Genomic DNA, 25020 nt, shown 5'->3' with positions numbered 1-25020 from the left:
GCAGATAAACAGGTTTTCTCACCACGAAGCTCAGAGTGTCTACACTTTTGTCTCTCAACCAATGGACACCACTATCATTTAGCTGGAGCGACTCAAAGAAGCCCTGTGATTGGTCAAAAATAGAAAATAAGAACCCAGCGATGTCAGTTTGGCAGGATGAATGCGCATTGCAACAAGTATTTAGTTTAAGAAAAATCTACACTTACTCGGTAAAGGGTTAAACAGTTAAGGTCAGGTTGAAGTTGTGTGTGTGTTGAGGAGATTAGAGTATTTGACTGTGTACTAGGAAAGGCAAGCATCTAAAAAGAAAGCTGGGATTAAAATTCTTGTTAAAATATGTATTTTGAAAATAATACTTAGTCACTTGTCTCTCAAAAAATGTTAACTGCATATCATCGTGAAGCTTTGACATGCATCATTCTCACTTGTATTTGGCTAGTCCAGTAGCCCCACCGTATCTGCAGGGGATACGTTCCGTGGATACCCAACACCGCGGATAATAGCGAACCCTGTACATAAGTTGTTTTTCATTTACATACCTATGATAAAGTTTAATAAATTATGTGCAATAAGTCAAGAATTAGCCCTTTTTCATTGATGGGAAGCACTTCACTGCTTCTCTTAGGCTTTCAAGAACTGCCACATCACTACTTTTGTGCTTTGGGGCCATTATTAACCCTTAAATGGTCCAAACGTATATATATGTTTTTTCAGCATCTGAAAGTATGTAAAAAAATTTAGATCTTTTTTTTTTTTTGTTTTACATTTGAAAATGTGTAAAAAAAACTTTTATCTACATTTTTTTTTGTTACATTTGAAAATATGTAAAAAAAAGTAGATCTACTTTTGTAGCACTACGAATTTGAACGCCGATTTGTTTGGACCGTTTAAGGGTTAAGCAAAGTGGAGTTTTTTTTTTTCAAGCCATCGTAACCAATACTCGATTTTAGGCCGATACCACCAAAAATTTCTGATATTCTCCAATACCATCAGACTTAACCAATACCTCCTCATATTCACTGATACCTATACCATCAGTATTAGTCAATATATATACTGATTTTTTTGTTACACCCCTAATTATTACAACATTTTCTGATATAGTAGTGTTTACTATTTAAGGTAGAACATGCTACTAAACTCACTGTTGGTTATAGAATTCACTTTTAGACATTATTGTTGCCATTCATTTTTAACACCCTTTCCTGTTTTTTTCTGGTAATACACTTCTACACATGTACTTTAATAAAAGGGAAAATATTCAGCATTTCCTTTTAAAAGCTGAAAGTTTACTTCTTGTGGGTGCAGGAGGAAAGAGGAGTGATTGGTGGAATGATGAAGTAAAGGGTGTGATAAAGGAGAAAAAGTTAGCCTACGAGAGATTTTTACAAAGCAAAAGTGTTATAAGAAGAGTCGAGTATATGGAGAGTAAAAGAAAGGTGAAGAGAGTGGTGAGAGAGTGCAAAAGGAGAGCAGATGATAGAGTGGGAGAGGCACTGTCAAGAAATTTTAATGAAAATAAGAAAAAATTTTGGAGCGAGTTAAACAAGTTAAGAAAGCCTAGAGAACGAATGGATTTGTCAGTTAAAACAGAGTAGGGGAGTTAGTAGATGGGGAGATGGGGGTTTTGGGTAGATGGCGAGAATATTTTGAGGAACTTTTATATGTTGACGAAGGAAGGGAAGCCGTAATTTCATGCGCTGGCCAGGGAGGTGTACCATCTTTTAGGAGTGAAGAAGAACAGGATATGAGTGTGGGGGAGGTGCATGAGGCATTATGTTGAATGAAAGGGGGTAAAGCAGCTGGAACTGACGGGATCATGACAGAAATGTTAAAAGCAGGGGGGGATATAGTGTTGGAGTGGTTGGTATTTTTGTTTAATAAATGTATGAAAGAGGGGAAGGTACTTAGGGATTGGCAGAGAGCATGTATAGTCCCTTTATATAAAGAGAAGGGGGACAAAAGAGATTATAGAAATTATAGAGGAATAAGTTTACTGAGTATACCAGGAAAAGTGTGCGGTAGGGTTATAATTGAAAGAATTAGAGGTAAGACAGAATGTAGAATTACGGATGAGCAAGGAGGTTTCAGAGTGGGTAGGGGATGTGTAGATCAAGTGTTTACATTGAAGCATATATCTTTCTTCTTTCAACAAACCGGCCGTATCCCACCGAGGCAGGGTGGGCCCAAAAAAAAAAAAGGTTCTCTTTTTAAATTTAGTAATTTATACAGGAGAAGGGGTTACTAGCCCCTTGCTCCCGGCATTTTAGTCGCCTCTTACAACATGCACTGGAAAGAAAATAGCAGAAAACCCAGACAGGTGTGTGTAGTATATATATGCTTGTGCATGTATGTGTAGTGTGACCTAAGTGTAAGTAGAAGTAGCAAGACGTACCTGAAATCTTGCATGTTTGAGACAGAAAAAAGGACACCAGCAATCCTACCATCATGTAAAACAATTACAGGCTTTCGTTTTACACTCACTTGGCAGGATGGTAGTACCTCCCTGGGCAGTTGCTGTCTACCAACCTACTACCTAGGTGAAGCATATATGTGAACAGTATTTAGATAAAGGTAGGGAAGTTTTTATTGCATTTATGGATTTAGAAAAGGCATATGATAGAGTGGATAGGGGAGCAATATGGCAGATGTTGCAGGTATGTGGAATAGGTGGTAAGTTACTAAATGCTGTAAAGAGTTTTTATGAGGATATTGAGGCTCGGTTAGGGTGCGTAGAAGAGAAGGAGACTACTTCCCAGTAAAAGTAGGTCTTAGACAGGGATGTGTAATGTCACCATGGTTGTTTAATATATTTATAGATGGGGTTGTAATAGAAGCAAATGCTAGGGTGTTCGGGAGAGGGGTGGGATTAAATTATGGGGAATCAAATACAAAATGGGAATTGACACAGTTGCTTTTTGCTGATGATACTGTGCTCATGGGAGATTCTAAAGAAAAATTGCAAAGGTTAGTGGATGAGTTTGGGAGTGTGTGTAAAGGTAGAAAGTTGAAAGTGAACATAGAAAAGAGGGTATCAAATGATTTAGATGAAGAAAAATTGGATATCAAATTGGGGAGGAGTAGTATGGAAGAAGTGAATGTTTAGAGATACTTACTTGGGAGTTGACGTGTCAGCGGATGGATTAATGAAGGATGAGGTTAATCATAGAATTTATGAGGGAAAAAAGGTGAGTGGTGCATTGAGGTATATGTGGGGACAAAAAAACATTATCTATGGAGGCAAAGAAGGGAATGTATGAAAGTACAGTGGACCCCCGGTTAACGATTTTAATCCGTGCAAGAGGGCTCATCGTTATGCGAAATAATCGTTATGCGAATTAATTTTCCCCATAAGAAATAATGGAAATAAAATTAATCCGTGCAAGACGCCCAAAAGTATGAAAAAAAATTTTTTTTACCACATGAAATGTTAATTTTAATACACACAAACTGAAAAAGGCATGCACAATTACATGACACTTACTTTTATTGAAGATCTGGTGATGATTGATGGGATGGGAGGAGGGGAGAGCATTATCTTCTTACTGTTTAGAAGGGGAATCCCCTTCCATTAGGACTTGAGGTAGCAAGTCCTTTTCTGGGGTTACTTCCCTTCTTCTTTTAATGCCACTAGGACCAGCTTCAGAGTCACTGGACCTCTGTCGCACAACAAATCTGTCCATAGAGCTCTGTACCTCCCGTTTCTTCAAGACTTTCCTAAAATGGGCCATAACATTGTCATTGAAATAGTCACAAGCACGGCTTGCAACAGCTGTGTCAGGGTGATTTTCATCTATAAAGGTTTGCAGTTCAAACCACTCTGCACACATTTCCTTAATCTTTGAAGTAGGCACAATGGATTCCACAACTGGCATAGGCTTCTCAGGGTTAGCCCCAAACCCTTCAAAATCTTTCTTAATTTCCATACTAATTCTCACCCTTTTTACCACAGGGTTGGCACTAGAAGCTTTCTTGGGGCCCATGGTCACTTATTTTCCAGAAACACCACCGAAAACACTGTAATAATACGAAATATTCCGAGTGTATGCTTGGATGTTACCGCGGAGGCTGGCTGGTAAACAATGGGACGGCCGGCACATGTGAGGGCACATTGGACGCGTCTCGGACGAAAATCGGTATGCGGGTTTTTAATCGGTATGCGGGGCAAAAATTTTGCGATAAAAGTAATCGTTATGCGGAAAAATCGCTATGCGATGCCATCGTTATGCGGGGGTCCACTGTATAGTAGTACAAACACTCTTACATGGGTGTGAAGCTTGGGTTGTGAATGCAGCAGTGAGGAGGTGGTTGGAGGCAGTGGAGATGTCCTGTCTAAGGGCAATGTGTGGTGTAAATATTATGCAGAAAATTCGTAGTGTGGAAATTAGGAGGTGTGGAATTAATAAAAGTACGTATTAGAGGCTGAAGAGGGCTTGTTGAGGTGGTTTGGTCATTTAGAGAGAATGGATCAAAGTAGAATGACATGGAGAGCGTATAAATCTGTAGGGAAAGGAAGGCGGGGTAGGGGTCGTCTTTGAAAAGGTTGGAAGGAAGGGGTAAAGGAGGTTTTGTGGGCGAGGGGCTTGGACTTCCAGCAGGCATGCATGAGCGTGTTCAATAGGAGTGAATGGAGACGAATGGTATTTGGGACCTGACAATCTGTTGGAGTGTGAGCACGGTAATATTTAGTAAATGGATTCAGGGAAACTGGTTATTTTTATATAGCCGGACTTGAGTCCTGGAAATGGGAAGTACAATGCCTGCACTCTAAAGGAGGGGTTTCGGGATATTAGCGGTTTGGAGGGATATGTTGTGTATCTTTATACGTATATGCTTCTAAACTGTTGTGTTCTGAGCACCTCTGCAAAAACAGTGATTATGTGTGTGTGAGGTAGGTGAAAGTGTTGAATGATGATGAAAGTATTTTCTTTTTGGGGATTTTCTTTCTTTTTGGGTCACCCTGCCTTGGTGGGAGACGGCCGACTTGTTAAAAAAAAAAAAAAAAACGTTGTCAGTTCCTCATCCATGTTAAGAGCTTTTTTTTTCAATCTTTGACATTTCATATTAATTTTTATTCATTGCATTGACACCTGAAAGCCGTAGATAAGGTTGAACAAAATTATGAAACTCATTTCTTTAATTTCAGGTATGGTGCCTATACTGGTGGGTATGGAAGACAGTACCCAGCTGCTCATAATTATGGGTATGGCAGTGCGTACCCTAAAGATTACTACAGTGGTCGAAGTGATCCATATGTTCGTGAGCCTTATCAGAGACCCAGAGTTACATACAGATCTAGGTGCGTTTGTTGTTTTTTGGCTTAGTTTTAAAATGGCTTTCAGAGATTCACTGATAAGTTTCATACACAGCATCATTAAACTTTTACATTCTGCATTGGTTTTGTTAAAAGTTTTATTCCTTTAACCCTTTGACTGTCGTGGCCGTATATATACGTCTTACGAGGTACCGTGTTTGACGTATATATACTCATAAATTCTAGCGGCTTCAAATCAAGCAGGAGAAAGCTGGTAGGCCCACATGTGAGAGAATGGGTCTGTGTGGTCAGTGTGCACCATATAAAAAAAATCCTGGTGCACGCAGTGCATAATGAGAAAAAAAAACTCCGACCTTTTTTTTTTTTTAATTAAAATGCCGACTTTGTGGTCTATTTTTGTATAGTATTTATGGTTGTATTCTCATTTTCTTGGTCTCATTTGATAGAATGGAAAACATATTATAGAAATAGATGTGATTTTGATTTGATTTTGCTATAAAAAGAACCTGGAAATGGAGCTCAAAGTAAGGGAAATGTTTGATTTTTGCCAATGTTCAAAAGTAAACAAATGATGTCATTGTCCAATAAATGTCCAACTAGCCATTCTAATTTGCAGTCATGAATGGGTTGATGTTATTTATACAATTATTACAGTATTGCAGTAGTCTGCATAATAGTAAGTCTTCTATTTTTTTGTTTGAATAAAAATTGAAAATAGAAAGCAAGAGTAATATCAGAGGGGCCTGGAGACATGACTGATGAGCAAAGAAAATGTTATTTTAGAGCCAGGAATGTCTGCATTGTTCATTCTGGACCTTATTTTGAAATTGTCATATTTTTTAGTTTTCGTGAAATTGGCCAAATTGCAAATTTCTGACCACATTATTAGGTAGTTGAAATCGGTAAATGGGCAGTTTCTTGTACTCAATCGATATAAAAAATGGAGTTCTAAAGAAATAGCTATGAGTTTGGGCTACTGGAACAATGGAATTAGCCGAAAATAGGGCTCAAAGTGGGCGAAATTACCGATTTGTAAACAGCGCCGAGGCCGCTAACTTTGCGAGAGCATAATTCCGTCAGTTTTCCATCAAATTTCTTTTTTTTTTTGGGTGTCATTACAATCGGGAAAAGATTCTCTATCATTTCATAAGAAAAAATAATTTTTTTTTTTTAAATTTTGCGACACCAGGAGACACCTCAGGATTGGGGGTTGCGACAGTCAAAGGGTTAAGAAAAACCTGGAATGGTTCATCAACTTTTTCTTTTTTCTGGTAGAGATTTTAAGGTACTTGTCAGAACTTCAAATGTAGTGGCAATGTGCACTAAAAAAAAAAAAATTTTTTTTTTAGCATATTTCAAGATCTTTGTACAAGTATATGCTTGCTGCTGGACATGTAACTTCTGAGAATGGTAAAGAATGTTGGGTGGTAAGTTTTCAAAATAAGTTTACAACGTTGTGATTATCTATTCAGTTTTGTAGGGATGGGGAAACCCTAGATCTTGGTCCTACCTGTCAACTTTCAACCAGCTGATGTGAAATAGCACTGTAATTAATTAAGGAAGAAAGTTGAAAGTGAACATAGATAAGAGTAAGGTGATGAGGATGTCGAACATGTTAAGTAAAGAAAAATTGGATATCACATTGGAGGGAGGAAGTATGGAGGGGGTGAATGTTTTCAGATGAATGGGACTAGACTTGTCAGTGGATGCGTTTATGAAGAATGAGGTTAACCATAAAATTGATGAAGGAAAAAAGGGAAGTGGTGCATTAAGGTATATGCGGAGACAAAACGTTATCCATTGAAGCAAAGAAGGGAATGTACGAGAGTATAGTGGCACTAACACTTATATGGGGATGAAGCAGGGGTTGTAAATGCTGCAGCAAGGAGGAGGCTGGAGGTAGTGGAGATGTCATGTCTAAGAGCAGTGTGTGGTGTAAATATTATGCAGAGAATTCATAGTGTGGAAATTAGGAGGAGGTGTGGAGTTACTAAAAGTATTCAGAGGACTAAAGAGGGGTTGTAGAGGTGGTTTGGTCATTTAGAGAGGATGGAGCAAAATTGGATGACTTGGAGGGTGTATCAATTTGTTGTGGAGAGGAGGGGTAGGGGTTGTCCTAGGAAAGGATGGAGAGAGGGGGTAGAAAAGGTTTTGTGCGAAAGGGGCCAGGTCATGTAGCAGGCATGTGTGAGCGTGTTAGGAGTGGAGACGAATGGTTTTTTGGGACCTTATGAGCTGTTTATGAGTGTGAGCAGGGTAATATTTTGTGAAGGGGTTCAGGGAAATCGGTTAGCCGGGCTTGAGTCTTGGAGGTGGGAAATACAATGCCTGCACATTAACCCTTTCACTATCACTCCCAAAATATTACGGCTTGCAAGCCAGTGTCGGTCCTGTAATAGTACACCAAAATTCTAGCAGCTTCTAATCTTGCAGGAGAAAACTGGTAGGCCTCCATATGAGAGAATGGGTCTGAGTTATCAGTGTGGGCAGTATAAAAAAAAATCCTGCAGCATGCAGTGCATAATGAGGAAATAAAACTCCGAATGTGTTTTTCATTTAAAACGGTGACTTTGCAGCGTATTTTCGTATGGTATTTATGATTGTATTCTCATTTCCTTGTTCTCATTTGATAGAATGGAAGATATGTTACAGAACTAGAGATGATTTTGAATGGTTTAGGCACTAAAAGTACTTCGAGTTTGAGCTCTAAGTAGTGGAAATGTTCATTTTTTGCCGATGTTCAAGAATAGACAGATCACATCACACGTCCAATACACACAAACTGGTGGGTCTAATATGCTTTCACAAATGCGCTGATATTATTTATACTATTTTTAAAATAACAGTAGTCTGCATAACAGTAAATACTTTTTTGAATGAATAAAAATTCAAAATGGAAAGCAAGTGTAATATAAGAGGGACCTAGAGATGTGCCTAATGAACAAAGAAAATGTTATTTTAGTGCTAGGAATGTTTCCATTGTTAATTCTGGATCCTATTTTGAAATTAGCCTTCCTTGAATTGTGTATGAAATTGGCTGAATTACCAATTTCTGATCACTTTATTGGGTAGTTGAAATCGGTAAATGGGCAGTTTCTTGTACTCTCTTGATAAAACAAGAGGAGTTCTAGCAAAATAGCTATGAGTTTGGTTGACTGGAATTGGCTGAAAATAGGGCTCAAAGTGGGCAAAATCGCCGATGTGTAAATGTCGCCAAGATTGCTAACTTTGCAAGAGCATAGTTCCACAAGTTATCCATCAAATTTTGTACTTTTGTTGTCATTACCATTGGGAAAAGAATCTCTCTTTTTTTACATTGAGAGCAATTTAAATTTTGGGTGTTTGGACAGTGAAAGGGTTAATGAGATATGGCGAACTAAAACAAATGAGTCTAAATTTGAATCAGACTTATTGTGCAGACATACTATTGTATTTTGCAGGACCTCTTACGTTATTTAACTCCTGCTTATTTGGAGGATTTGGGATATTTGTTGTTAGGAGGGACATTTAAACTGTCGTATCTGCATGCCTCTGGCAAGACGGTGATGTGTAAATGATGGTGAAGTGTTTCTTTTTTGGGTCACCCTGCCTGGGTGGGAGACAGCCATTGTGTTAAGAAAAAAAAGTATTTGGAGGACTGACTACCTAGGACTTAAGCATGGGTGCATGTTGTAGTAATATTGTGAGCAGTGGAGAGCAGTGGGATTTTGTGGTGGAGGTGGATGTATAGCAAGCAATGGAGGGCAGAGCATGTTATGGTGGCAGGTGTTGTGGTGAGCAGTGAAGCAGTGATGAGCTGAACCCTTGTGGGTTCAGCACTTAGTTATGATTATAATAATGATAATAATAATAAGAGGTAATGTGATCAGCATTGGGAGGGATGGAGGGGGTTGTTTCATGAGCAACAGAGGGTAGTGGTTTATTTGGTAAATATTGGGGGGTGGATGCATTGTGAGCAAGGAGGGATAGTAGCATTTTGTGAACATTTGGGAAAAAGGGGCATGTCTTTTCCATAACAGTCCCTCTTTGATTCCTTTCTAAGGTACTCTGATCCACCAGCTTTGATGCCTGCACCTCAAGTTTTTGCTCCAGCATCTTGTGGAGTACACTAATAAATGTAATCTTAAGAAAATGTGTGCTGACACCACACTTCAGATGCCCTCCTAACTTCAACATTTTCCAAGTCTCCTTTAGAGTGCTGACCCTGTACTTACCACCTCCAGAACCTGAGTCCGTCAAACTGGTTTTTCCTGAAGGTGTTCATATCTGTTGCTTTGCTTATAAATGTTACGTCATCACTTTATATATAATTTATATTATTCCTTATGGGAACAAATTCATTTAGTATCGGCACTCGAACAGCCTTCTGGAATGAAATAAGTTTGTAACTCGAGGCACCACTGTGTGTGTGTACTCGCCTAATTGTAGTTGCAGGGGTCAAGACTCAGCTCTGTGTGTGTGTGTGTGTGTGTGTATGTGTGTGTGTGTGTGTGTGTGTGTGTGTGTGTGCGTACAATGGACCCTCGCCTAACGATATTAATCCGTTCCTGAGAGCTCAACGTTAGGCGAAATTATCGTTAGGTGAATTACTTTTCCCCATAAGAAATAATGGAAATCAAATTAATCCGTTCCTGACACTCCAAAATATGAAAAAAAAATTTACCATATGAAATATACATTTTACTACACAAACAGAAGAAGACATGCACAATTACCACTTACCTTTATTGAAGATCTGGTGGTGATTGGTAGGATGGGAGGAGGGGAGATGGTGGAAGTTATTATTGTTTGGAAGGGGAATCCCCTTCCATGAGGACTTGAGGTAGCAAGTCCTTTTCTAGGGTTACTTCCCTTCTTTTAATGCCACAAGGACCAGCTTGAGAGTCACTGGACCTCTGTCGCACAACAAATCTGTCCATAGAGCTCTGTACCTCGTGTTCCTTTAAGATTTTCCGAAAATGGGCCACAACATTGTCATTGTATTAGTCACCAACGTGGCTTGCAATAGCTGTGTTAGGATGATTTTCATCCATAAAGGTTTGCACTTCAAACCACTTTTCACATATTTCCTTAATCTTTGAAGATGGCAACTTCTTCAATTTCTCTCTCCCCTCTGAAGCAGTTTCCTCAGGTCTGGCCTCTTGCTGTTGCAGATGCTCTTGCAGCTCATCAGTGGTTAGTTCTTCATTGTCCTCCTCCACCAACTCTTCCACATCCTCCCCACTAACCTCCAACCCACAAACCCTTAAAAATCCCTCTCTTCTACACATTCTGGCCACAATTTCTTCCAAGCATAGTTCAAGGCCCTCTTAGTCACTCCCTCCCAAGCCTTACCTATAAGGTTTACACAACTGAGGATTCTAAAGTGATCTTTCCAAAACTCTCTTAGGGTCAATCGAGTGTCTGAGGTCACTTCAAAGCACTTTTGAAACATAGCTTTTGTGTAGAGTCTTTTGAAGTTGGAAATGACCTGCTGGTCCATAGGCTGGAGGAGAGGAGTGGTATTAGGAGGCAAAAATTTGACCTTGATGAAGCTCATATCCCCAGAAATTCGCTCTGCCAAATCTGAAGGATGACCAGGAGCATTGTCTAATACCGGGAGGCACTTAAGGTCCAGTTTCTTTTCCAGGAGGTAATTTTTCACAGTGGAGGCAAGCACATAGTGAAACTAGTCATAGAAATAGTCCCTAGTGACCCATGCCTTACTGTTTGCCCTCCACATCACACACAAATTAGCCTAGTGGACATTGTTTTCCTGAACACTGGGAGTTTCAGAGTGATACACCAATAAAGGCTTCACTTTGCAATCACCACTAGCATTACCACACAACAAAAGAGTAAGCCTGTCTTTCATAGGCTTATGTCCTGAGAGTGCCTTTTCCTCCTGAGTAATGTAGGTCCTGTTTGGCATTTTCTTCCAAAACAGGCCTGTTTTGTCACAAACACTTGTTCAGGTTTCAATCCTTCAGCCTCTATGTACTCCTTGAATTCCTCCACATATTTTTCAGCCGCTTTTTGGTCCGAACTGGCAGCCTCGCCATGCCTTATCACACTATGTATGCCCTACGATTCTTAAATCTCTCAAACCAACCTTTGCTGGCCTTAAATTCACTCGCATCACCACTAGTTGCAGGGATTTTTTTAGTTAAATTGTCATGCAACTTCCTAGCCTTTTCACATATGATCGCTTGAGGGATGCTATCTCCTGCTATCTGTTTTTCGTTTATCCACACAATGACAGTCTCTCAACATCTTTGAGTACAATGCCTGCACTTTAAAGGAGGGGTTTGGGATATTGGCAGTTTCGAGGGATATGTTGTGTATCTTTATACGTATATACTTCTAAACTGTTGTATTCTGAGCACCTCTGCAAAAACTGATTATGTGTGAGTGAGGTGAAAGTTTTGAATGATGAAAGTATTTTCTTTTTGTGGATTTTCTTTCTTTTTGGGCCACCCTGCCTTGGTGGGATCTGGCTGGTTAACCTCATCCTTCATAAACCCATCTGCTGACAAGTCAACTTCCAAATATCCAAAAACATTCACTTCCATACTCCCCCTCTCCAATGTGATATCCAATTTTTCTTTATGTAAATCATTTGATACCCTCATCACCTTACTCTTATAATGTTCACTTTCAACTTTCTACCTTTACACACCCTCTCAAACTTATCCACTAACCTTTTTAACTTTTCTTTAGAATCTTCCATAAGCACAGTATCATCAGCAAAAAGTAACTGTGGGAATTCCCATTTTGTATTTGATTCCCAATAATTTAATCCCACCCCTTTCCCCAACACCCTAGCATTTACTTCTTTTACAACCCCACCTATAAATATATTAAACAGCCATAGTGACATTATACATCCCTGTCTAAGACCTACTTTTACCGGGAAGTAATCTCCCTCTCTCCTACACACCCTAACCTCATAAAAACTCTTTACAGCATTTAGTAACTTACTACCTATTCCTTATACTTGCAACATCTGCCACATTGCTCCCCTATCCACTCTATCATGTGCCTTTTCTAAATCCATAAATACAATGAAAACTTCCCTACCCTCATCTAAATACTGTTCATATATATGCTTCAGTGTAAACACTTGATCTACACATCCCCTACCCACTTTAAAGCCTCCTTGCTCATCTGCAATCCTACTCTCTGTCTTACCTCTTAATTCTTTCAATAATACCCCTACCATGCACTTTACCTGCTATATGCAATTAACTTATTCCTTATAATTTTTACAATCTCTTTTGTCCCCCTTCCCTTTATATAAAGGGAAGAGGGACAAATCCAATCCGTAGGTACCTTCCCCTCTTTCATACATTTATTAATCCTTAAACTGTCCTAATGTAGATCTACATTCATGAGCGTAGCGCTCCGAGCTTGATTTTCCCCATTTGAAAGCATGTAAAAAAACAGATCTACGTTCGGAGCCTTCCGCACATCAACGTATATCTGCGTTTGGACGGTTTAAGGGTTAAACAAAAATACCTACCACTCCAATACTATATCCCCCTTGCTTGTAACATTTCTGTCATGTTCCCGTCAGTTCCAGCTGCTTTACCCCCTTTCATTCTGTGTAATGCCTCACGCACCTCCCATACACTCACATCCTGCTCTTCTTCACTCCTAAAAGATGTTATACCTCCTGACCAGTGCATGAAATTACTGCCTCCGTTTCTTCGTCGACATTTAAAAGTTCCTCAAAAATATTCCCCCCATCTACTCGATACCTCTGTCTCTCCATCTACTAACTCCTCTACTCTGTTTTTTACTGACAAATCCATTTGTTCCCCTAGGCTTTCTTAACTTGTTTATCTCACTCCAAAATTTTTTCTTATTTTCAACAAAATTTCTTGACAGTGCCTCTCCCACTCTATCATCTGCTTTCCTTTTGCACTCTCTCACTACTCTCTTCACCATTCTTTTACTCTCCATATACTCTGCTCTTCTTATAACACTTATGCTTTGTTAAAACCTCTACTGTATTTATTTCCACACATTGGCTGTCTCCCACAAAGGCAGGGTGATCCAAAAAAGAAACACTTTCACCATCTTTCACACATAATCACTGTATTTGCAGAGGCGCATAGATATGACAGTTCAGATGTGAGCATGTGCGTGCTGGATAGGAGTGAATGGAAACGAATGGTTTTTGGGACTTGACGAGCTGTTGGAGTATGAGGAGGGTAATATTTTGTGAAGGGATTCGTAGAAAACGGTTAGCCAGATTTGAGTCCTGGAGGTGAAGTACAGTGCCTGCGCTTTAAAGGAGGGGTTTGGGACATTTTCCGTTTGGAGTGACAGCTGAACTGTCGTATCTGAGCACCTCTGTGAAGAGAATGATTGTGTGAATGATAGTGAAAGTGTTTATTTCATTTTTGGGTCATTGTGCCTTAGTGGGAGACAGCCAGTATGTTGAAAAGAAATATATATACAGCCTCTCCTCACTTAGTGATGTACTTGTTTACTGACGACTCGGACTTATAACGGGCTCTCTGACCAGTATGCATACCTAAATAATGTACATGTATATTAGAGCTGATTTTCTTTATTCTGTTTATTACACCATACAGTACACTAATGTACAAACATTTAAAAATATACCGGAAATGTTATAAATGATGCAGAGGTGACATTAAAACAATATCAATGATGGTTGACACAAACCCACTACCATTATAGTATGCTCCTCACTTAGCGATGAATTTGTTTACCAACGTGGTTGTAGGAATGGAACTCTGTTGTTAAGTGAGGAGAGGCTGTATAAGAAGTTGACCCCCTCCCCATTCTTCAGATCACTTTTCACTCGTGTGTACACTCACCTGTAATGGTTGCAGGGATCAGTTCTCAGATTCTGGCCTTGCTCTTAACTTGCTACTTTCTAGATTCACTCCCTCTTAGCCTCATGGACCCTGGTGTATCATTTTAAGAAACTTTGCTTGAGTCCTCAGTGCACTCCTGGCTGCTGCTGTTGTGATGTTAACCATTACTGAGTTGTAGTCCTGTCTTCACCATCCATTATTAGGTGGCGGGTTGTATATTACACTCTGTGAAATCTTTTATTTCTCTAGTCTGTTTTCCACCTCATACAGTCTGTCCCAGTCAGCCCTATCATTTCTTAAGTACTTTGTATGTTGTCGTGTTTTCCCTGGATTTCTCTCCCAGGGTCATTAGACTCAAGTTTCTTTAGCCTTTCTTTGTAGATCATACCTCTTAGCTCTGGAATTAGTTTCGTTGCATTATTTTGCAATGTCTCCAGTTTTTAATATGCTTTTTCAGGTGTGGGTTCCATACTGGGGATTGAGGGAGTGTGTGTATATGTGCATTTCAGATGTCTCTCTTGCCTTCCATATTTGCCTGGTTCTTCCCTAATGTGATATGACCTCCTAAAAGTCTGCCCTAACAGTTAGGTACATATATACTGGTGAGTGTGAGTGTGTGTGTGTGTGTGTGTGTGTGTGTGTGTGTGTGTGTGTGTGTGTGTGTGTGTGTGTGTGTGTGTGAGTGAGTGAGTGCGAGTGAGTGAGTGCGAGTGAGTGCATGCAAGGGAGGGAGAAAATGTGAATGATTGAATCTATGGTTGTTGGGTGTATATTACTTACTAATTTGGAAATGGATTTTGACATTGTAGATTGGGGAGCAATGTGATAAATGTTGAGATGTATGGAAGACCTAGTAATCATTGTGGTTTAACCCTTTGACTGTTTTGGTCGTATATATACATCTTACGAGCCAGTGTTTCAGAAGTGTTAATACGCATAAGTTTAGCGGTTTCAAATCAAGCAGGAGAAAGCTGGTAGGCCCACATGTGAGATAATGAGTCTGTGTGGTCAGTGTGCACCACATAAAAAAAAATCTGCAGCACACAGTGCATAATGAGAAAAGAAACAACATTGTTTTGGATTAAAACACTGACTTTGAAGTGTATTTTCGTATAGTATTTATCGTTGTATTCTCGTTTTCATGGTCTCGCATGATAAAATGGAAAATATATTACAGAAATAAAGATGATTTTGATTAGTTTCACGATGAAAACGACCTTGAAATTGAGCTCAAAGTAGCGGAAATGTTCGATTTTTGCCAATGTTCAGGAGTAAGGAAATCACACCACACGTCCAATACATGTCTACTGGGGAGTCTAATATTCTTTCACTAGTGCACTGATATTATTTATACAATTTTTGCAATAATGCAGTAGTCTGAATAACAGTAAATTTTGTATTTTTTGTATGAATAAAAAATCAAGATAGAAAGCAATGGTAATATGAGAGAGGCCTAGAGATGTGACTAATGAACAGAGGTTATGTTATTTTAGTGCCAAGAATGTCTACATTGTTTATTTTGGACCCTATTTTGAAATTGGCATCTTTATTAATTTGTGTGAAATTGGCCAAATGGCCAATTTCTGACCACTTTATTGGGTAGTTCAAACCAGTAAATGGGTGGTTTCTTGTACTCAACTGTTAGAAAAAATGGAGTTCTAAAGAAATAGCTACGAGTTTGGTCAACTGGAACAATGGAATTGCTCAAAAACAGGGCTCAAAGTTGGCAAAATCACCGATGCATATATGTCGCCGAGACCGCTAACTTCGCAGGAGTGTAATTCCGTGAGTTTTCGACCAAATTTCATACTTTTGATGTCATTACCATCGGGAAAAGATTATCATTTCATAAGTTTTTTTTTTTTTTTTTTTTCCAAAAATTTTGTGACATAGAATGACAGTTTCAGAAAGGGGCTTGCGACAGTCAAAGGGTTAGTGTGTTTATAAACCAAATTATAAGATAAGTTAATGGGAATAGGATAGGTATGGACAGATGACATTTTACTGGGAGATTTGTAATAAATACTGCAAGGGTTGGTAAAGGAATTTGGGAGTGTATGTAAAAGGAAGAAGCTGTTAAGTAATAGCAAAAAAAGAATAAGTTGATGAGAAAGTTTAGATTTATAGGGAATGCAAGATTAAAGTGGACAAGGGTGTGGAGGAAGTGAATTCATTTAGGTAGGTCTTTGAGAGTGGATGTATCAGCAAATGTGTGTGTGACGGATGGGGAAAATCACACAGTAGTACAGTAGGGCCCTACCTATACGGCACGTTAGGTTCCAGGCTGGAAAGTGGACATCACCGGAAAGCAGAAAGTAATTTTTTCCATTTTCCATTTTCAGTAACTGGCATATAAATGCCAGTTAATGAGTTTACATTAACATATATTAAGTTAGCAATAGAACTAGGCATTAAAAAACAATAAAAAGTAAAATACACGCATTGTACATTCAATACTTGCCTCAAAATATTTGTAGTCTTAATGTAGGGTGAGAGGTGAGTAGTGTTTATTGTAAGAAGTCAGGTATGGTAGCCCTCCTGGCCACCCCACCCCCACATAATATATGTACTACAACATTTAAAGCACTCTAGAGAGATAAAAATGCATATACAGTACACTCATTACTTAAAATATTTGTAGTCTTAATATAGGGTGAGAGGTGAGTAACTGAGATAAAATTATAATCAAGGGGGACAGTTAAACCTGTAGGATTATGCAGCACCTGGGGGGGGGGGATGTGGAAGGTATTCAGGCTTAATTCAGGGAACTGAAGCACAGATCCAATTCCCTAGATCAAGAGCCCCTCACCAATGTCAAGGAACCTTCCTTGAGGGGAAACTAGATAAAAACAAATAAATGAGAGAGAGAGAGAATGAGTAAATGAGAGAGGACAGAGCCACAGAGTATGTAAACAAAGAGATGAATGCCGCTGGTGGGTGATGCACATTCATTTCCATATTTGTAAAGCTTACATTATAATAAAAACACCTTACACTGTGTACAGATTGTCTCCACGTTGGTACAGTAGAATAAATAAAGAGCAACACTCCCATTCTCGTGTAACACACTATTTTTAGAAGAAATGATGCTCTGAGTGAAGGCCTATGAAAAGAATAATTTTATACAGTTACCCCCAGTAATAGTACTGTGTACACATTTAGTGTGTTTATTATATAATTTTGAAAAAATATCATAGATGGATTAAGCAAAATGTTTTATATGACTAATACCCCTCAGAGAGATTATTATTATAAGAGTGTTGGTACTACTATACTTTCATACATTCCCTTCTTTGCCTCCATAGATAACGTTTTTTGACTCCACATATACCTCAACGCACCACTCACCTTTTTTCCCTCATCAATTCTATGATTAACCTCATCCTTCATAAATCCATCCGCCGACACGTCAACTCCCAAGTATCTGAAAACATTCACTTCTTCCATACTCCTCCTCCCCAATTTGATATCCAATTTTTCTTTATCTAAATCATTTGACACCCTCATCACCTTACTCTTTTCTATGTTCACTTTCAACTTTCTACCTTTACACACATTCCCAAACTCATCCACTAACCTTTGCAATTTTTCTTTAGAATCTCCCATAAGCACAGTATCATCAGCAAAAAGTAACTGTGTCAATTCCCATTTTGTGTCTTATTATTATCATCATTATTAATATGGCATCTTCAAGGCTAATAAGACAGACTTAGTGATTTTAACGCCCCTACCTTTATCTAAATACTGTTCACATATATGCTTCAATGTAAACACTTGATCTACACATCCCCTACCCACTCTGAAACCTCCTTGCTCATCCGCAATCCTACATTCTGTCTTACCTCTAATTCTTTCAATTATAACCCTACCGTACACTTTTCCTGGTATACTCAGTAAGCTTATTCCTCTATAATTTTTACAGTCTCTTTTGTCCCCTTTCCCTTTATATAAAGGGACTATACATGCTCTCCGCCAATCCCTAGGTACCTTCCCCTCTTTCATACATTTATTAAACAAAAGTACCAACCACTCCAACACTATATCCCCCCCTGCTTTTAACATTTCTGTCATGATCCCATCAGTACCAGCTGCTTTACCCCCTTTCATTTTACGTAATGCCTCACGTACCTCCCCCACACTTACATTCTGCTCTTCTTCACTCCTAAAAGATGGTATACCTCCCTGACCAGTGCATGAAATTACTGCCTCTGTTTCTTCCTTAACATTTAAAAGTTCCTCAAAATATTCTCGCCATCTACCTAATACCTCCATCTCCCCATCTACTAACTCCCCTACTCTGTTTTTAACTGACAAATCCATATTTTCCCTTGGCTTTCTTAACTTGTTTAACTCACTCCAAAATTTTTTCTTATTTTCATTAAAATTTCTTGACAGTGCCTCTCCCAAGCACAATGTGTAAGTTTATTTAGGTACAGGTACACGTAAGTATAATTATCAGAGTACATATGTATATATTTTTTTTTATTATCATCACACTGGCCGATTCCCACCAAGGCAGGGTGGCCCGAAAAAGAAAAACTTTCACCATCATTCACTCCATCACTGTCTTGCCAGATGGGTGCTTTACACTACAGTTTTTAAACTGCAACATTAACACCCCTCCTTCAGAGTGCAGGCACTGTATTTCCCATCTCCAGGACTCAAGTCCGGCCTGCCGGTTTCCCTGAACCCCTTCATAAATGTTACTTTGCTCACACTCCAACAGCACGTCAAGTATTAAAAACCATTTGTCTCCATTCACTCCTATCAAACACGCTCACGCATGCCTGCTGGAAGTCCAAGCCCCTCGCACACAAAACCTCCTTTACCCCCTCCCTCCAACCTTTCCTAGGCCGACCCCTACCCCGCCTTCCTTCCACTCCAGACTGATACACTCTTGAAGTTATTCTGTTTCGCTCCATTCTCTCCACATGTCCGAACCACCTCAACAACCCTTCCTCAGCCCTCTGGACAACAGTTTTGGTAATCCCGCACCTCCTCCTAACTTCCAAACTACGAATTCTCTGCATTATATTCACACCACACATTGCTCTCAGACATGACATCTCCACTGCCTCCAGCCTTCTCCTCGCTGCAACTTTCATCACCCATGCTTCACACCCATACAAGAGCGTTGGTAAAACTATACTCTCATACATTCCCCTCTTTGCCTCCAAGGACAAAGTTCTTTGTCTCCACAGACTCCTAAGTGCACCACTCACCCTTTTCCCCTCATCAATTCTATGATTCACCTCATCTTTCATAGACCCATCCGCTGACACGTCCACTCCCAAATATCTGAATACATTCACCTCCTCCATACTCTCTCCCTCCAATCTGATATCCAATCTTTCATCACCTAATCTTTTTGTTATCCTCATAACCTTACTCTTTCCTGTATTCACTTTCAATTTTCTTCTTTTGCACACCCTACCAAATTCATCCACCAATCTCTGCAACTTCTCTTCAGAATCTCCCAAGAGCACAGTGTCATCAGCAAAGAGCAACTGTGACAACTCCCACTTTATGTGTGATTCTTTATCTTTTAACTCCACGCCTTTTGCCAAGACCCTCGCATTTACTTCTCTTACAACCCCATCTATAAATATATTAAACAACCACGGTGACATCACACATCCTTGTCTAAGGCCTACTTTTACTGGGAAATAATTTCCCTCTTTCCTACATACTCTAACATGAGCCTCACTATCCTTGTAAAAACTCTTCACTGCTTTCAGTAACCTACCTCCTACACCATACACCTGCAACATCTGCCACATTGCCCCCCTATCCACCCTGTCATATGCCTTTTCCAAATCCATAAATGCCACAAAGACCTCTTTAGCCTTATCTAAATACTGTTCACTTATATGTTTCACTATAAACACCTGGTCCACACACCCCCTACCTTTCCTAAAGCCTCCTTGTTCATCTGCTATCCTATTCTCCGTCTTACTCTTAATTCTTTCAATAATGACTCTACCATACACTTTGCCAGGTATACTCAACAGACTTCTTCTTCTTTCAACGTACCAGCCGTATCCCACCGAGGCGGGGTGGCCCAAAAGAAAAAACTTAAGTTTCTCCTTTTAAATTTAGTAATATATACAGGAGAAGGGGTTACTAGCCCCTTGCTCCCGGCATTTTAGTCGCCTCTTAAGAACACGCATGGCTTACAGAGGAAGAATTTTGTTCCACTTCCCCATGGAGATAAGAGGAAATAAACAAGAACAAGAATTAGAAAGAAAATATTAGAAAACCCAGAGGGGTGTGTATATATATGCTTGTACATGTATGTGTAGTGTGACCTAAGTGTAAGTATAAGTAGCAAGACTTACCTGTAATCTTGCATATTTATGAGACAGACAAAAGACACCAGCAATCCTACCATCATGTAAAACAATTACAGGCTTTCGTTTTACACTCACTTGGCAGGATGGTAGTACCTCCCTGGGAGGTTGCTGTCTACCAACCTACTACCTACAACTCGACAGACTTATCCCCCTATAATTTTTGCACTCTCTTTTATCCCCTATGCAGTTATTAAAAATTTGCAGCAATTGACGGGGTTGGAGATTATATAAATGCCTTTTCTAAGAATAATGTTTGAGTTAAAAAGGTGTTATTGAAATGGTTTGGTTGTGTAGAGAAAAATATAATCACATTGGTGATGGGTGTATAAGTTGCATGTGGGATGGAGGATGTACGAGTTGTCCTAGGAATGGTATGGTAGGAAGGTGTGTGGGTTATGTGAATGGTTTGGAAGGAAGTTTTGTCGGTTGTTGTAGGAATCTTTTGAAAGGGAGGTATGTAAGTTGTCTTGAAAATGGGTCAAAAGGAAGGTGTTTGGGTTGTCCTAGGAATGGTTGGAAGGTGTGCAGATATTCCTAATGATGATTGAAAGGAAGGTGTGATTTGTCCTAAGAATGATTGGAAGGAAGGCATGTGGGATGTTGTAGGAATGGTTGGAAATAAATGTACATGAAGTATATTGCATGTGTGTTGAGAAATGAGGAAGACTAGGTATTAGGAGGGCAGGCTAGTAAGTGAATGATGGTAAATGTATTTTCTTTTGGACAGATGATAAAATATAAAATACAATATTCAAAAATGATTCATAGCTTTTAATAGGAATTACTGGTGACATCGATAATTATAATAGCCATAAATGTGCAGCTTGGCGAAGCAAAGTAAGATTGTGCAAACTTTTACAAGTTTGAAGATTAATAATCCGAAAGTAATTAAATGGATGCAGGTAGTAGGTAATGAATCCTAAACACTGTATTACAGTTTAAAAATCTTAGTGTACTAGTTTGGGAAAATAAGACTCTCATAAAAAAATAATAAAAATGGATACCACCTTTACATCAGGAAGTGACAGTTAGCCGCTACTAATGGTTTTTGTTCCCTTAGGTCGGGTGATCCACGGGAAGTCATTGGATACCATGATTTGGATGCTCCTGATGATACAGATCTCTTTTAACCTTGACGTCGCCAGCCAATTGTACGCACCGTTCCAATTTCCAGGTTTTAGTGTAGCGGTTCATGTTACATCTCTTGGTAACAGGTGAAGTTTTTCTTCCAAATTTCATAAGCTTTATCATAAATTTTGAGAGTGGATTTTACAACATTTTTTTTTTTTTTAAGACATAACATAAGTTCTTTCACACCATAGTATACGAGGACTGATCCAAAAGTTTTTTTTTTTTTTTAGTTTGGGATTTAGGAGTGTAGTTACTGTGGTAACCTTCGTAATGCAAACTCCTCTGCCAGCTTCTGAATGTTCTCATAAAGTCCATCTTTGGATTTGCTCAGAATATGCATTGCATTTATATGAAGCATTTTTTCTTGCTTGGGTGGGGGAGTGAATTACGGGAGCCAGATCAATATGGGATTTTATGAACTTTTAAGTGATTCCTGCTGCAGAATCTAAGTGTCTGTGGCTTTCTCTTTCCATGCAGTCTATACGCAAAGCTCATGGGGAGACATTCTGAACTTTAAATTAATTCGCACACTGCAGAAACAAATTTACAATGCGGCAGGATCCTCACAGTTGGTGTGTGTTGATCCTTTTTTATAACAGCAAGCTGAGAACCATTTTTCAGTGTGAAATGGTTTGCTTCGAGTCCTTTCTCATCAAGGACTTTATTTTTAATATAAACTGAAAATTACTGTTAAAATCTTAAAATTTGGACATATTCAAGTTACCCACCAAAGAAATGAGGATAGTGAGAATCTTCCAGAAGCTGCAGGAACACTGGATGAAGTTTTGATTCCCTAGGTGATTAAGGGTGACCCATCCCCAGTGACTATCTCCAGGGTTCTGAATTATACCCTTAACCTGGTATGATCAGCAGTTAGCAGAAATACACAGTGACAGTTGACAGTGTTAAGTTTCTAGCACGAGTTTGAATGCTCATGTGATTCACCGTATAGCCTATGCATGACTTCTGCCAGACGTGTAAAGATATAGTGGACCTCTCATATACGGGAAGGAGATTTTTCATCTTAGTGGTACTTCATTAACAAAGTTATCATCAGATGCCTTCATTTTGGTGCTAATATAATTTGAATTATCCTTACAAATATTTAACTTCTCCTTTTATACTGTACATGGAATAAATCAGACAAAATATATTAAGAAATGGCTTTACATCATACTATTCCCATCTCCAGCAACCAGTACCACCCTTATGCTAAAATGATTAAATGTCCTGGCTTCAGCCAGCATTCAGATAATATGGCCGCTTTTTTTTTTCTCCTACACATCAGCCTTCTCTCCTTGAGGCAGGGTGAAACAAAAAAGAAAGAAACACTCACCATCATTCACACAGTCACTGTTTGCAGAGGCACTCAGATACAGCAGTTTAGATGTCACTCCAAACAGCCAGTATCCCAAACCCCTCCTTTAAAGTGTAGCCATTGTACTCCCCACCTCTAGGACTCAAGTTTGGCTAACCAGTTTCCTTGAATCCCTTCACAATATATTACCATGCTTACACTCCATCTGTGTACAGTATATTTAGTATTACTGACATGAGGGGGTGGTTACTGTCATATTTCACAATAAAATACTTAGGTATTTTTACACAGTAAGGGTTAAACTTTAGGTCATCCCTCGTATCATGAGATCATATGCAGTAGGTATTTTAATTACCAATTTCACTGCCACAAAATAGTGTTCTATATTAAAATAAAACATCTTTAATAATGTTGCAAAAACCACATATTTCATCAGTGTGCTTTAAATGAAGTACGTAAAATTTGTTACCAAGAGAGGGGTTCTGGCTATGCCCTAAATTGAGGTTTCCTCATTGCAGTGCTTAGTCAAAGCCTAGAGAAAATAATATTTCTTAAATTCATAATTCTTTTAAATGTTTCTTAATAAGTTGACTGTTCTTCGCCTATATTTCCCTAGGTGTTGTGCAGAAATATTACTTTCTTTGTAACATAATAACTTACTGAAACCTAAGAATACTAAATTGGTGATGTTATTTCTCAGGAAGGCGGTGTGCTCTGTCACCTCTGCACTCGTTCCCAGCATCGTTATGGTCCTGTTGGTGTCTTAAAAAAAATTGGTTCTTAATTTTTCCCATAAATTTTGTGTTTACCCAAACATGGAGTACTAATGGCTGACAAGTGCACCTTCCTTTCAGTTGATTCCCTGCCTTTACCAAGGCATACATGGTATATTCTGTGTTCTTGTTTCTTTCGCAGGGTTGGTTACAGGGACCTGGATGCCCCAAAGGAGGATTATTAATTCACTGGAAGTGGATTGCCATTCATCTCTCAGAATCGGGTCAACTTGGGTCCACTTCCATGCATCTTCCGATCTCTAGACTATCTTCTGTGGACTTCTCAGTTCTCAGTGCCTACTGCTGCCATTTTAATGTCTTTTTCATTTTGGTGACAACTTCTAGATAGCACTTAGTGATAAACAAGTGTAACCACTTGTCTTGTGGTAATGAAATTAACTGCAAGGAAACACTGAAGTAAATGTCAAGTAGGATATTTTAATGTGGTGCAATAAATTAATTGGAAGTTAAACTTAGTGATTACAATCAGAGCTTGGTTCTGGTTGGTATGTATTCAAGGTTAAAGGCAGTAAGTATGAAATAAATGATTTTAGAATTGTCCCTGTTTATATGGTGGTTGTACTTTTGTGTTCTATTTTATTAAGATGCAGTTTTTCAGGCTCATAAAAAGATTGTACATTATTACAGCATTCTACAGGTTATGGTACTGAGAATGCAATGCAACAAAGATAGCTTGTTTACTAAAAAAAAAAAAATTTTATAGGGCAAAACATTACTAAGATGTATATTTGGTTATATTTTCTGATAAAACTAAATCTTCATTCTTACATTAGTAATATAGTCCAGAGTTCTCTTGTATTTAAGTAATGAAGATTTTTTTAGCCTGAATTTCTTTCACTGCATCCTCCTGCCTGAAAACATTTTGAAACTTCTGTGAATTGATACTCTTGAAATTATATTTGGGAGAATTTATTTTTTCCACATCTATTGATATACCACATTCTTTTGTATTTATTATTTTTCTTCAGGGATATTAATTTGTAATCCTTTTTAAGGATAATGTTCCATAAGTGATCTACACTGAATGTAATAAAAATGGTGATGAGTTCACAGACTTAACATTGCTTATGGAGAAATTCACTATATGGTAAGTAAAAAGAGTAGCCTTTCCTAGTGGAGCAGTATGCTTGTACAATATGTACATATATTGTGGCAATTTTAGCTTTTCTCATTCTCACTGAAATGAAAAGACACTTGAATCTGTACTATGATAGTCAAAATTCATTGAAGTTGCAAGTTTATTTTTTTTTTCTTCCCTCTCTTGATAGAGATTATGGCATGGAAAATTTTATGTATAACTGGCAAGTGCTTTATTTGT

At 38.7% G+C, this 25020-nt stretch overlaps 1 protein-coding gene across 3 annotated transcripts in view; it reads left to right on the top strand.

The window, feature by feature from the left end:
- Ars2 (arsenic resistance protein 2) overlaps positions 1–24943 on the top strand; it is an 89865-nt gene extending 64922 nt beyond the window's left edge. For 2 of the 3 annotated variants that reach the window (XM_053781816.2, XM_053781815.2), the window contains exons 17-19: positions 5147–5299; positions 21520–21610; positions 23824–24943. In XM_053781816.2, coding sequence (XP_053637791.1) covers positions 5147–5299; positions 21520–21589 — 223 coding nt within the window. In that variant the 3' untranslated portion in view covers positions 21590–21610; positions 23824–24943. The remainder of the gene's footprint in view (positions 1–5146; positions 5300–21519; positions 21611–23823) is intronic. The other variant, XM_053781817.2, reaches the window with a different exon arrangement.
- Positions 24944–25020: the final 77 nt, after the last annotated feature.

This window comes from Cherax quadricarinatus, chromosome 30, assembly GCF_038502225.1.
Source record: "Cherax quadricarinatus isolate ZL_2023a chromosome 30, ASM3850222v1, whole genome shotgun sequence".
Taxonomy (NCBI): Eukaryota; Metazoa; Arthropoda; class Malacostraca; order Decapoda; family Parastacidae; genus Cherax; species Cherax quadricarinatus.
Note: the sequence above shows the minus strand (reverse complement) of the source record. Positions and strands in the feature narration are given on the sequence as shown.